General features: G+C 40.0%; 1 protein-coding gene across 1 annotated transcript; it reads left to right on the forward strand.

Annotated features, from left to right (window-relative positions):
• The first annotated feature begins 6,337 nt into the window (after positions 1-6,337).
• On the forward strand, positions 6,338-7,121 carry LOC115269127 (uncharacterized). Its single transcript, XM_029877535.2, has 2 exons — positions 6,338-6,693; positions 6,766-7,121. The coding sequence occupies exons 1-2, from the start codon at positions 6,503-6,505 to the stop codon at positions 6,920-6,922; spliced, it is 348 nt and encodes a 115-aa protein (XP_029733395.2). The 5' UTR covers positions 6,338-6,502; the 3' UTR covers positions 6,923-7,121.
• Positions 7,122-15,771: the final 8,650 nt, after the last annotated feature.

A 15,771-nucleotide genomic window follows, 5' to 3' on the forward strand; every position in this document is an offset into this window, starting at 1 on the left:
ACGTCTGTTATCTGTGGAAGAGATAAACAAAACTTTTTTTACTATTTTTTCTTCGTTCCACTTTTGACAATTCTATTGTCGGGCCGCCACCAAACCGGACTTCGCACAATCAAGTCGCGACGCGACCCAACTCGCGACGTTTTTGAATCATGTTAAAAGTAGTGCGCATCCTTTCCGTTGTTGTCAGAAACACAGCGCACTAGATGCGAAATAGATGCGACACTTGTGGTCCAAGGAAATGGCAATTTTTGATTGAATGTCTGTCCTGATTCCAACCGGATAGACAATATCACCAGAGATTCGGTACGAACGGTTGGAATTAGCCGCTTATCAGCCGAATATTTCGCCAAAAGTGGCTTTTCAGCAGCCCTATTAAAATATGTAGTTCCTAATAGCTTTGTTAACCATGTTCTTTATATGCATATAGAGCCGACTTGGTGCCATTTTTTACTGCCTAACGGTTACTTGGGTAGCATAAACATCTGTTATCTGTGGTGATAACGTTTGGTGGAACGTTGGCTCGTTTCCAATCGATTCAAATTGATTTTTGCACATTGGAATTTACACCGGTCTACATGAATTTGTGATCAACGCGATTCATCAAACTTTATTTTTACAATTATTATGTTCCTTATTATTATAATTCATTATAATAGGAATATTTGTGTGTGGCACTTCTCTTGCCATTACTATACTGCCGTGAATCGCATATCAGTCCCATCTTTGCTGGATTTCCTATGCAAATGGGACAGATATGCAATTCACGGCAATATAATCAAGTGAAGAGTGAGCGTCGAATATAGTGTGCTTATAATAGATAAATGAGGCTTTGACCAAACCATCGACGTGGCGACATCAACACTCTTGTATATAACATGTACCTACCGTGGAGGGCCCATATTCTGCGCATCTAAGACTTTTTCAATTTCAAACAGCTGTAACAAATTCCAAATCGAACCGATTTGGCTGAATTTTTGACTGCACATAGTTATCAGCTTTGTAAATGAGGGAAAAATATAATTCTTATACAAAACACTCAATTTATATGTAAAATCATGAAAATTCTAAAGAGTGTCTCTGTTCCTAATTCTGCTCACCCTTTTTTGGAATGTTCCTTATTCTGCGCACTAATGTTCCTAATTCTGCGCACATGGGGAAAACTCTAAAAAGGTAACATATTGTAATGAGAACATGATTCATAGATGAAATTCAATTGAATTCTTCATTTTCAACTTTTATGCGACATTACGACCATATTGGAACTGTTAGCGCGCAAATGCAGCTGGCTACCCTATACACACTGATTGAGGAGAATAGGTCGTTTGAAAAGAAAGGCAAACTAGAAGATTGCGAATAGTATAGTCGAGAGCAAAGAAATAGTGCTAAAAGCAAAACATAGGTTTTTAAAATTCACAAGTTGTAGAAGGTTTCGAGTGCGGATGAATCACTGAAGATTGTGAGTTGTAATGTAATTACCAAATTATGAATTATTCTAAATAAAACATTTCTAGTTTAAGCTGATTATTACAAACAAAACAGTGAGTTTTCGATCTGCTCTAAGAACCAGTGCCGGCACCGCAATAGGAACTTTGCATGTCCTCAACATTGACACTACCTACTTTGATTACTAAGCAACGGGAATTTCAATCATAATACTCAAAAGGATTTTGTAGCATTATCGAATACTACTATGTAAAGCTTTTTAGTTATCCGCATATGCACATTTTAGTAAAATTTACTTTCATTTCTAAAGGAAATATAAACTTTTTCGCCATGACAAGGTGGCACAATCTTTGTTTGCAAACTGAGACTTCTTTCTTGTCTAACTCCAGGGTTTCCACTGTTTATTTAAGAAAATTCAATGTAAACTCACATCATATATCGCATTTGACGAATGCTTGCATGAATACATAAAATTGCCTCCGAGGTTGATAGCAAATGTTTAAAACAAGTGGTTAGTCCGGTTGATAGTTCAAAAGTTCAAAAATCGTAAATTAGCCTTCAAAGTTCATAAACTAACTTGTTGAGCCGTAATTACATTCATCGGATTGCTAGAAACATAGATTATCCTAGTTGTAACTATGGTAGCATTTATATGATGTTTGTTTATTAATTATATATTCAAAACTTAGTGTTGAAATGTCTGCGCAGAATTAGGACCACCATTTAATACCAGTTCCTAATTCTGTGCACCTAAGAAGAACAAGAAGGTTAAAAAAAAGAAGAAGAAAACTCAATTGTTTTTTGCCGATTCTGATTCCTCGAAGACAGCAGTACAGGATGCGCATGGAAAAGCAGACATTCTCTTCATTATTTATGTCGCAAAATGCTTCAGCTCATGAGGCAACTTTTTAGCAGTTTCGCTAACAAACACAGATTTCAGGCAATTTACAGTACTTGCAACATCATTTTATTTTTTTACAAAATAATGATCGTTGATTTGAAAAAAAATCTTCACAAACTTTTTCATTACTATTGAAGCAATATTCAAAAAATATATTTGAAGCTAATATTGTACTAGCGTCCGTGATTTTGTGGTATATTCGAGAAAGTGCGCAGAATTAGGGCCGGTCACGGTAGTTGAACAAGTTTGTAATTTGAAATGGTGTATTAACCAGATGTTTCGTCGGCTCTGTTTTATCCGGTTCATGTAGCATAATCTGTCTAATAATATTAGCTATGGGTACCTACATACGCAAAATTGGGATAAACATTATCAACAAAAGTACGCCACAATTTTGCGGTTGTCGCTTTTCATCCTCGGTCACGCCCAATGCTCGCCCGGATAACGCCTCACCTGGTCCACCCATCGTAGTCTCTGCGCTCTACGTCTTTTTATATCATACGGACCAGTATCCAAGCTCATGGTTCATCCTTCGCCGCCACACACATCGTTTTCGTGCACGCCGCCAAAGATCGTCTTTAGCAAACGATGCTCGACCACAACAAGGGCTTGTAAGCCCCCTTCGAACTTGGTCCAACCAGTCTAAAGTCCGTAGATCTCATGTTCACCGATTTTATTATCGTCTTGCACATGGTACATTTGGTGCGGCGGAGCCCCTAGTAGGCACGACTTCCGATGATACGCCTTCGTAGTTCACAGTACATGCTGTCGTCAGCCGTTTGCAAGAAACGGTGGTAGACAAAAGGATAGCTAGAGGGTATCCTCATCTAACGGCAGAACATCCTGAAGATTCAGGTTTCTAAAGTCAGTTTCACTTAACCCTTAAACGCTCATGGTGTCTGTAGAGCACCATCACTTTTTGGCGAATCCGACCTAAACCAGTTCACTTCAATATGTTATAAAAGCGTTTGGGAAGAGGTTATAAGCATATTAGAGTACTTGTACAACTCTAATTACTGGTTTAATAGTGAAACTATTGATAAACAATCAATAACTATTGATAAACGATTAAAAACTTTTTTTACGATTTCGATAAATTGAAGTAATCTCTAACAACTTTTGTTCGAGCACTTTTTGTTCATAGCATTTTTTAGCATTCAAAAGTTTGAAAGAAGTCGTGGGCGGGAAGGGGTTAATAAGTGTTTGGCTCAGGACTAATGAAGTCATATGATGCTCCAGTGCAAGCTAACTCATCAGCTATTTCATTTCTAGTGATGGAAGAATGTCCAGGTACCCATACAAGGTGAACAGCATTTGCTGAATTCAGCTCCTCGATTTGAGTTCGACAAGCGATAACTAGCTTCGACCTAGAGTTGGCCGAAGTAATAGCAGTCTGGCTATCTGAACAGAAGTATATTGCTTTGCCCATTACGTGCTGCTGAAGTGCTAAATGCCCTCCGCACATAAGAGCAAAGATTTCAGCTTGAAAAACGATGTAGTGGCTACCAAGTGAGTAAGACTGATGTAGCCTTAGCTCACGAGAGTGAACACCAGCACCTGCTCGACCTTCGAGAAGGGAGCCATCAGTGTAACATACGATGCCGTCATACTTCTCTCCAGATAATCAAGTGTCCACTCTAATCGGGAAAGCAATTTCGTTATACATAGTAACATGTCCTATATGAAAAATAACAAACAATTGTAAGATCACATGAAGCAAGGACTACTTACCGTTGGCGCACAAGTGGGGCAGCGCCTCGAGCGCGTCTGCCCTTTGAGGCGCCAGCGAGTAGGAGGGTCTGGTGGTGTGCGTTGAAGTGCCTGGCGTAAGCCGACATGGAGCCGCCACTAGCACAGATCTTGGTGGTAGTAGCAAATATTCGAATGAGATCTTGGATGACTGAAGTGGAGGAGGGTTTCGTGTCAACAGCAGTTGAACACGAGTTAGCCAATCCTAAGCTCTATGGGAAACCTGCTTTTTACCTCTCGAAGCCATCCCTAACGGGCGTACCGCGAAGGTAAGGAAGAGAGAGAATGAGTTTTTAGTGGGTCGATCCCTACATCACCTGAAGAACCACCTCTTGGGTATCTGTTGCAGATTTTCTCATTCTATAAAAAAAAGGACCACTTTGTCCCAATTCACCAAAAGTGGAAACAACGAGGTGTGTGTTGATGTGCGGTTCACCACAGAAGTTTCTTCTAGTAAACCGAGTACCGATAGGCGATAAGTGCAAGAAAGTGCTTTTTGTTTAAGATGAATGTGTAGTGGGGCAACGTCAAAGAGAACTTCGAGCGCTGCCATGGGAGTTGAAGAGAACGCTCCAGACATCGCCATCAAGTACATCCTTTGGAGATGGCCTAATTTTGATTGGATCGTTCTCACTTCATCCTTATGCTACCACACAAGACAGCCATAGCCATAGACCAATATTGATCGAACAACAGTTGTGTAAATCCATTTTATATAATTGGGTGTTAGGCCCCAAGTTGTACCAAAGGTTCGCCGGCATTGCCCGAAGGCCATACAAGCTTTCTTGATTCTGATCTCAATGTGAGGTGCCCAGGAAAGCTTGGAATCAAGAATAACTCCAACGCACTTTACCTGTTCAGTCACATCGAGTTCATGAAAAGAACAATAGATTTTTTACTCGGATTTACCGAAAGGCCATATTGGCGACACCACCCCTCAACTACCTGAAGGGCACTTTACATCAGGACGAAAAGGGTGTTGATGCACATTAGCGTGGGACACAAAAAGACATTTACTGCTGTACACTTTTTGACTTCCACTTTGGCCCCATATCAACTGTACAAACTTCAGCTCGATCGGAGAAACGTTATTTTAGCGCCAGCCGTTTTAAGTTTTCATACAATTTCATACAATGTGGAAAATCACTTTTTCAAAGAAAAATCGCCTCAGGTTGCCCCTTAACCCCTAAAAATAAATCGTTGAATGATTTCTGTTGAAAATTTTACAGGGAATCAACCTTCCGAGGACCGCAAAGCGATATAAGGCGATCTGAAATTTTGCACAGTTGATATGGGACCAAAATGAAACTCAAAAACTATACAGGAGTTGGAGTTTTTCCATTTTTTTATATTTTCCCATATAAACCGTGACCCAGGCTAATGCACATACCGACAAACAATTAGCCTCTACACTCAGAAACTGGGAAAGTCAGAAAATGACTTTATTTTATTCATTTGTCAACTATGTTCAATTTATGCATATCAAATACTATAAATTACAGGGATTCTATTACATATGGCATAATCGTTTTGCACTCTACAGCAATGATTCACACAGAAGAACAGTTTTCTTTTAGTTAATGAAATTTCTGTTGTTATCACTGCAGCAGAAATAGTCCAAGGCGCCAGCGCGTATGGAACTCATCTAGCGGTCTTCAACACTTCTGGTTTGACTCCCGACCCGACAACAAAAAAATGATGGTTAAAACATTCATGTGGGGGGCATTAGTACCGTCGATAACGAAACGGTGCTAAAAATAGATTTTTGTTTTGGTTTTCCGTGTTGCACGTATTAAGCATGTGCAAATGCAAATGTACAGCACATGCATTTATGTCACTTTAGCAATGGCTGTCAACGTGCTGCAATATGAGGCATTAATTTGATTTCAGTGGGGCCCTTTTCAACTTTACTATTGCTTCAATGAGGTGTTTAAAGTAATGCAGCATTACATACACAATTTTAAATATAAATATATGGCAAAATTGATGCACTTATATACGGCTTCGTGGTTACTTGGGTAGTAACTAAATATTCTTCATTGGCCATAGCCTCGCGTGTAGCTTGGTCTGGTCCAAAACTTTTCGCTTATAAGCGATAATAAGAAAATGCACGCCTGCTCCGTCATAGAATACATTTGAATGTCACTTATTATAGCACAATAATTATGTACAATACATGTATGCATAACGTAAATGAATTCAGTGGTGTTATTACACATACTCATACACTTATGCACAAAATCTCATGAAATAATATTTTCATTCGTGCATCGGAGAACATTCACTGCAAACAGAAGATTTTTTCGTCTTATTTTGTCTAAAGTAATTTTTTGCACATCAACCCGGGTAGTTTCGGTTCCTCATGGTTCCGAACGAGTCGAATCGTGTAATCGATAAAAAGTGATCAGAATGGTGCTGCAAGGAGTGTTTACCTTTGCATCTTCGTTGGCCCTCGGAGTTGTTGCCCTCGTAGGGATATACTATACTTACAACTACTACCGGAATCAATGGGAGGAGGAACCCTTCCGACGGTCGCGTCCGGTACCCACCAATCCCACCTCCTCGAAGCGCTGGGAAAGCTGTGACGACACTTCTGATTCGTAAGGCAGCTAGAGTTTTGTTTGCCCGGCATACAAACTTTAATAGCAATATATATTTTCATGCCATTCTAGAAACTGCACGATATGCTTGATCTCGGTTAACGACGAGGGCGCCAAAACGAAGTTGGTTTGTGGCCATCTGTTCCACAAACGGTGCATCAATGGCTGGCTGCAGCATTCGAAGTTCTGCCCAAATTGTAGAGAGCCAGCTAGATTCACGACGGAATAGCGTGAATCCTTTGGATCACGGAACTGAATCTAGATGTTAAGCTCGTGGAAGCAATAGATAACTAATAGCGATGAAGGTTAGATGTGAAACAGTTGCTTTCTATTTTATTTTAGTTTTATCGATAGAATTCTAATCATTTACATAACATTATTTCTAGCCATGTAAAAATCCGAAAATAAATAATAAATTCTAATTTTGCTTCTACGGCTATTCAAAAAATTTAAATCACTTGACCAGGTTTCTGGAAAAAAAAAAATAAAACTGTATGTATAGCGCATTTAGTTCACCACTGGACTATCGCACTAGTTTTCACGAGTGCGAAAACGCTAATAAAAGTGCGCGATTGCATCAAATCAACTCGGTGTCTTCAGAGCACTTGTTCTCCATAGATTGAAGAAATAGTGCGCCGAAGACATTAACCTGATTTGATGCAATCGCGCACTTTTATTTACGTTTTCGCACTTATAATGTCGCAGTTCGCAGTCCAGTAGTGAACTAAACTGCCCCCACTCACATAACAGTCCCATTTGCAAAAAGTAGGAATTGAGAAAACGGCATTTGAAGTTTGAAAACTTGTTTCCATATAAAACATTGAAAAATCGCCAAAATTTGAAACATATTTCGATCATCTCGAAACTTTCACAGATTGCTTTGCACATGAATATATAACTGTAAAAAATATTACAACCACTACAAAGTTGTTCAGTTTTGTGTTACGTAACACAAAAATCCATAATGGGACTGTTATGCGGGTACTTTTGAAATGGGACGCTCATGACTTGGTATTTTCTTCACACATTGACATAAAAATTCGTAATTTTTATTGTTGTTAACTCAAAAGTGATGAAAAGTCAAATGGGACTGTTATGCGAGTGGGGGCAGTAAATGCGGTATATAAACTTAATGAGGTTAACTTAGCTCAGATTGATTGTTACATGTCAATGGTTCAACCTTCAACGGACCAGATATTCACCGTACCGCAAATCTTCCAGAAATGCCGTGAATATCAGGTCCTAACGCATCACCTGTTCATCGACTTCAAAGCGGCATACGACAGTATCGGCCGCACAGAATCATGAATCATGGACGCAAACGGCTTATCTGGGAAGCTGACTAGACTTAGTAGAGCAATCGTTGACGGTGTGCAAAACTGCGTAAAGGCTTCGGGTGAACTATCCAGTTCAGGGACTGCGATAAGGTGACGGATTCTCATGCCGACTATTCAACATCGCTCTGAAAGGTGTGATGCGACGAGCCGGGCTCAACAGCCGAGGAACGATTTTCACAAAATCCGGTCAATTTGTGTGCTTTGCGGACGACATGGACGTTATCGTCAGAACATTTGGAGCGGTGGTAGAGCTGTACACCCGCCTGAAACGCGAAGCAGCAAATGTCGGACTGGTAATGAGTGCCTCAAAAACAAAGTACATGCTGGTAGGCGGAACCGAACACGACCAGATCCGTTTGGGCAGTAATGTTACGGTAGACGGAGATACCTTCGAAGTGGTGGAGGAATTCGTCTACCTCGGATCCTTACTGATGGTTGACAACAATGTGAGTCGTGAAATTCAAAGGCGCATCATCAGCGGATGTCGGGTCTACTACGGGCTCCAGAAGAAGCTACGATCTAAAAAGATTCACCCATGCACCAAATGCACCATGTACAAAACGTTAATAAGACCGGTGGTCCTCTACGGACACGAGACATGGACCATGCTCGAGGAGAACCTGCAAGCACTCGGAGTTTTCGAGCGACGCGTGCTAAGGAAGATCTTCGGCGGTGTGCAAAAGAACGGTGTGTGGCGGAGAAGGATGAATCACGAGCTCGCTGCACTTTACGGCGAACCCAGCATCCAGAAGGTGGCCAAAATCGGAAAGATACGGTGGCAGGGCATGTTGCAAGAATGCCTGATAACAACCCTGCAAAGTTGATGTTCGCTACTGATTCGGTTGGCACAAGAAGGCGTGGAGCGCAGAGAGAACGATGGGCGAACCAGGTGGACACAAGTATGACTGAATTTGGTCATATAAGAGTTGTATATGCATTTCTAGAACATGTGTGCTGTGGTGCTACTTTGTAAGGTGACGAATTAATATATGTTCGGTCAAAGCTTTGGATACTGCGTACCTTATCAAGTCGATGACTCTTTTCAGAATGGGGCACGTTCGGTGTAGTACTAGATTTGTAGTAATGAGCTGAATTTTAGTATGGTGAGAAGGTCAATTTTCCGTTTCTGCAACGAAATGGTGCAAAAAGCGTGGGTATTATTATTCCTTGTCTAATTTGATGCTGTTTGAGCAGAACTTTGGGTAACTCTGTTGTTGTTTTCTCCATGTCTTGCAACATAAACAACATAGTTATCAAAAGTTTTGCTCAAACAGCATCAAATTAGGCAAGGAATAATAATACCCACGCTTTTTGCACCATTTCATTGCAGAAACGGAGAATTGACCTTCTCACCATACTAAAATTCAGCTCATTACTACAAATCTAGTACTTCACCGATCTGTCCTATTGCATACATCTCGTACCTTCTGAAAGATCGGCCTACTACTCTGCGCTGTTTCCACGCTGCTTCGTCTCCGTTCATATATCTTCTGCACGGAAGATAACATTGATAAGACTGAGTCATCCGGATTTCTTGCAAACACAGTTTTTGCGGGGCTGCTATCCGGGATTCATGCAACATGCCCTGTCTATCGTATCATTCCGGCTTTGGAAATCTTCTGCATACTTGGTTCGTCGTGAAGCGCAACCAATCGAGGGTTCTGCACGCCACAAAATATCATCATTAGCACTAACACTCGTTTCTCGAACACTGCTGCAATAACTTGCAAGTCCTTGAAGAGCATGTTCCAAGTCTCATGTCCGGAGAGGGCAACCAGCTTGAAGACAGCTTATGCGAAGAAGTCCGTAGCGAGCCAAACTAATGTCCGGAAGCAGTTGGCTCGTTTGCGAATAAAGGAAAGCAAAGATATGCAGCCGCATCTATTGGAGTCCGACGGTCTCGTGAGGAAATTGAAAACAGCCGGAGCGACTTTGACACTGTCTTTAAAAGTAATGTGGTGTCGCAGCTCTTCTTGACCGACCCTGCCAGACTGTATCGGCCTCCATAAGGTTGCGACCCTGGAGACTGTCGAAAAAGACGATTTGAATTTGGACCTCGTCAAACAGCGGTTGTTGGCTGGCTGAAGAAAGAAAGCGTTCCGATCAAACTGCCAGCAAGACCGTATTTGCCAAAATCGGAGTGAAGTGGAAACAGAAGTTTTCCAAGAAAGAAGAACACAACCAGCAACAAGGTGAAGAAGTTGACAAGGGCCGTAGTCGACGTGATGTTTTCTAGTATCGTGTCCGTTTTAAAGATGAATGGCAAGCTCCTGGCTACTGGATTCCTTAATTAATAATGTATGAGCATTTTCGCCGTTATTAACTGAGAACTTCCTGTGACATTGACTATTTTGCATATTCTGTGTTCCCAAAGTCCTCTGCAAAGTGATCCATAAGCGGATACAGGAGAAGATTGACGCAATTCTCCGGCGGCAGCAAACAGGATTCTGTGCCGGACGGTGTGATTGATCGTGAACCAAATCGTGGGTTGCTGTGGCAGCCCATTACAATGGAGCACCTAAACGACTTCGAACTGGCTGATGATGTTGTTCTCCTAGCTCAACGACGCTCTGATCAAAGTAAGCAGATCTATAGAAGGTGAGGGCTTCCTTTGCAAGTTTAAGAAATGAATGGAAAAACAATCAGATTAGTCAACGCACCAAAATCCGAATTTTCAACTCGAACGTAAAATCTGTTCTGCTGTAAGCCAGTGAATCAGTGGAGAACACTCAACGGCTGCAATATAATTCGTGCATGGTGGCATCACAATTGGATCTCTAACGTGAAGCTCCATCGTCGATGTCAACAAAAGCCGATAGCGACGGACATTCGGGAGCGTAAGTGGAGGTGGGTGGACCACACTCTACGCAGGGGTGGGAACGAGTTCTGCAAACAAGCGTTAGTTTGCAACCTAGCAGGACATCTCAGCTGAGCAGAGGCAGGCCGAGAGGCTCATGGCGGCGCAACCTCAACAAGGAAATAAAGGAAGTCGACAGATATTTGACCTGGCCACAGGTCAGGACGAAAGACTTCCGGCCCATGACCTCCAAGAGATTGAGGAAGAGGTTGGCCGGTTGAAAAACAACGAAGCCGCTGGAGCAGATCAACTACCAAGCGAGCTTCTAAAATACGGTGGAGAAGCACTGCACAGTGGAAAAAAATAGGTATAAAACGCGAATAAATTCAATATCTCTGCTCGGAGTGGATGGATTCCAATAAATTTTTGACACAAACTGTAAAAATCTTTACAGTTTCAGATAAGGAGAGTGTCATTCACCGCACGATGCTGGAAATCAGTGAATTTAGCTCGTTGTACCCCACTCTCTCTATCATGGACCTTTTTGAGAAAATCCTAATCTATTCCCGACTGGCGCGCAAAATAAATGACTCGTATTTGTGAAAAAAAAAACTTCCATAACATCGGCAATTTCACATAGGGTTGGTCCTGCTCTTATCGATTGCGTTCCCCTCCGGGCGGAGATACATGTGAAATTTCAAAGAAATAGGGGATATCGGGGTTATTTAAAGATATTTCAATTTTTAAAGCCGTGAGGTGAGCCAAATCAGCTCCTTTTGATAGTACGGAAGTTTTCACACAATCACGACTTAAAAAAACATTTATTTTGCACTTCAGAAATTTCCGAAAAAGGTGAAAAAGAGAGAGTGGGGTAAAACGAGCTAAATACATTGACTTCCAGCATCGTGCGGCGAATTACACGTTCCGTATCTGAAACTATAGAGAATTTTACAGTTTGTGTCAAAAATTCATTCAAATCCATTCACTCCGAGCAGAGATATTGAATTTATTCGCGTTTTATACCTATTTTTTCCATTGTGCACTGGTGAGAGCACTACCCGGATAAAAACTAACCATAGGGTGTTTGGTGAAAACCATTTCTGCACCATACAGTGTACCAGCTACAATAATGTATATTGTAATGAAATGGTTCACTAAAAGCTTCGCACATTGTAGCTACTATACATTTACATTCGATTTTTATGTAACAATATATTATACTGTTTTTCTTACGTTTGAACCATTCACTTTTCCGAAACATTATTTTTCCGTGCATTATTAATTATTTATTCAGTTTTAGATTTTTTCCGTGCTTTGTTTTGTTGATGTTTGTGACTTTTTTGATGCAAAGGAAAGGAAAGAAAAAAAGTGAATAAGTTGAAACATCAATTTAAAAGTAAAAAGAAAATCGCGTTAAGTACTGTTCCTTTGAATTCCACTAAGAATCAAAGGAACAGTACTTAACGCGATTTTTTTTACTTACGGATATTCCCCTAACAAGCCCAGGTTAATCATCATCATTAATTTAAAGTCAATAAAATGTTTAAATAAGTAGTAAACCAGATCTCTTAAGAACTGCAGATCCAAGAGATATGGTGGACTAAGTATGTAGAGTGCGATGAGAGGAATACGATTGACGTACTTTATCGTAGAGCCATCTTTAACATATGGACTGGACTGAATACTGAAAGAAATTCTAATATAGGTTCGTCTGTGGATTCGCTTTTTAACCTAACTTATACTTGAATCGAACTTGACCGTTTTCTCATAAGTTGTTATGTATTTCCCCGTGTATTTCAAACTTTAGTCAAACTGGAGCCTCAATATTGCAATAACGGTTAAGCACGCTGTAATGATACTTATGTACCTCGTCACCCACTTCATGCAACTACATTAGTGGTCTAATAACACTTAGCGCGCTCGGCATAGTTCCATCATGCCGCTCAAAGTGTTGCCACAAATAATGCTTAGTTTGCGAAACCCAGTTATCTGGCTGGTGGGGCATGGGAGCCTAAGCTTCAACTGTTAATGCAATCAGAGACTACTCAGACCTCGACTCAGACTTAAACGTGGGCGATCCAATATGAAGGGTTATCCAAAACGCTCTGGAGAATTCCCAAAGCGCATTCTCATAATGCTAGTAAGCCTAAGATGCCATTAACAGGAGGAAAATGACAAGATAATATAACATTATATGGTTTATGTAATGTAAAGCAATACAACATAACAAAAGAGAACCATTCCAAAACCATTTAATTAAATGTATAACCAGTAGTGAAACTACAATTAAAAAAACAATATATTTAAGGTACATTTTATTGTTTGAAACCATATGTGTACCATACAATGTACGGTTTATTAAAACCCACGTATCAGTATTTATAACAATTCATTTACAATATAATGTATGGTTTTGCAAAAAAATATATATGGAGAAAAATATTTTTTTAAATTGTTACGATACTTAACCACCCGTATAGTATATTGTAAAAATCTTATTTACAATTTACTGTATTGGGTTCTACATTACATTTTATTGCAAGCCCAAGATTGCAAGGATTGGCGAAAAAATGGCTGAAATATGACCATTTCAGTTTGGCGGGTACCAGGGTACCATGTTAGCATGTTGGCATTATACTGGTGCAGTTCTTGCTCATTGTTCAAGGTGCGTTCAATTTCGAGCTCGCACGCGTTCCAAATTTTGAACTGAACAATGTTCAAATCGTTTTGATCGCAGCGTGCCGAATTTGAACATGAACGCAAATTGATCGCGTTCAAATGCAACACTGGCTACAACGGACCAGATGTTCGCCATCCGCCAGGTGTTGCAGAAATGCCGCGAATACAACGTGCCCACACATCACTTGTTCATCGATTTAAAATTGGCGTATGATACAATCGATCGGGAACAGCTATGGCAGATTATGCACGAATACGGATTCCCGGATAAACTGATACGGTTGATCAAAACGACGATGGATCGAGTGATGTGCGTAGTTCGAGTATCAGGGACGCTCTCGAGTCCCTTCGAATCTCGCAGAGGGTTACCCGGATAAAAACTAACCATAGAATGTATAGTGAAAACCATTCCTGCACCATACAGTGTACCAGCTACAATAAAGTGTATTGTAATGATATGGTTCGCTATACTATACATTTACATTGGATTTTTATGTAACAATATATTATACTGTTTTTCTTACGTTTGAACCATTCACTTTTCCGAAACATTATTTTTCCGTGAATTTTTAATTATTTCTGGTGTTCGATTTGAATAGGTCGTATGTTTGCTGTGATTCCTATATGCAGATTCGACCTATTCAAATCAAACACCAGATTTATTCAGTTTAAGATTTTTTCCGTGCTTTGTTTTGTTGATGTTTGTAACTTTTTTGATGCAAAGGAAAGCAAAGAGAAAAAAAAGTGAATAAGTTGAAACAGGTTGAAACATCAATTTAAAGTCAATAACATGTTTAAATCAGTGGTAAACCAGATGTCCTAAGAACTGCAGGTCCAAGCAGGGGTCCAAGAGATATGGCAGGCTAGGTGTGTAGAGTGCGACGAGAGAAATACGAATGTAGGCCAACCCGGAAAGATGCAGGTCAGATTACCGTAAATCAGTGGATGAATTCAACACTATTATTGCTGTATTTGCATTTAGGGGAGTTTTCTCCTCTTCTCTCATGTGAACTTGTCTTCGACCACAATCGAATCAAATGCGATTGACAAACTTTATCTTTGACGTAGAGCCATCTTTAACATATGGACTGGACTGAACACTGAAATGACTTTTAATATAGGTTCGTCTGCGGGTTCGCTTTTCAACCTAACTTATAATTGAATCGAACTTGACAGTTATCTCATGAGTTGTTATGTATTTCAAACTTTGGTCAAACTGGTGCCTCAATATTGCAATAACAGTTAAGCACGCTGTAATGATACTTATGTACCTCGTCACCCACTTCATGCAACTACATTAGTGGTCTAATAACACTTAGCGCGCTCGGCATAGTTCCACCATGTCGCTAAAAGTGTTGCCACAAATAATGCTAAGTTTGCAAAACCCGGTTATCTGGCTGGTGGGGCATGGGAGCCTAAGCTTCAACTGTTAATGCAATCAGAGACTACTCAGACTTAGACGTGGGCGATCCTATATATGAAGGGTTATCCAAAACGCTCTGGAGAATTCTCAAAGCGCATTCTAATAAATCTAATAAGCCTAAGATGCCATTAACAGGAGGAAAATGAAAAGATAATATAACAATATATGGTTTATGTAATGTAAAACAATACAACATAACAAAAGAAAACTATTCCAAAACCATTTAATTAAATGTATAACCAGTAGTGAAATTACAATTAAAAACAATTTATTTACGGTACATTTTATTGTTTGAAACCATTCATGTACCATACAATGTACGGTATATTTAAACCCACGTATCAGTATTTTGAACAATTCATTAACAATAAAATGTATGGTTTTGCAAAAAAATATATATGGAGAAAAATCTTTTTTTATATTGTTACGATACTTAACAACCTGTATAATATATTGTAAAGATCTTATTTACAATTCACGGTATGGTGTTTTACATTACATCTAATTGTTTTTGTATTTTTTATTTTTACAGTGTTGTCTATTGTAAAAATATGGTTCTAAATAGTACTGTTACAATACAACGTTCGGTTTTTCTACTGTATTTTTTATTCGGGTACGGCAAGGTGATGGTCTTTCGTGCTCACTGTTCAACATTGCTTTAGAGGCTGTAATTAGGAGAGCGGGGATAAACACGAGTGGAACGATTTTCTCCAAGTCCGTTCAGCTGCTTGGTTTCGCTGATGATATTGATATTATTGCTCGTAAATTTGAGACGATGGCGGAAACGTACATCCGACTAAAGAGTGAAGCCAGGCGAATCGGACTAGTTATTAATGTGTCGA

This window comes from Aedes albopictus, chromosome 3 (assembly GCF_035046485.1).
Source record: "Aedes albopictus strain Foshan chromosome 3, AalbF5, whole genome shotgun sequence".
Classification (NCBI taxonomy): domain Eukaryota; kingdom Metazoa; phylum Arthropoda; class Insecta; order Diptera; family Culicidae; genus Aedes; species Aedes albopictus.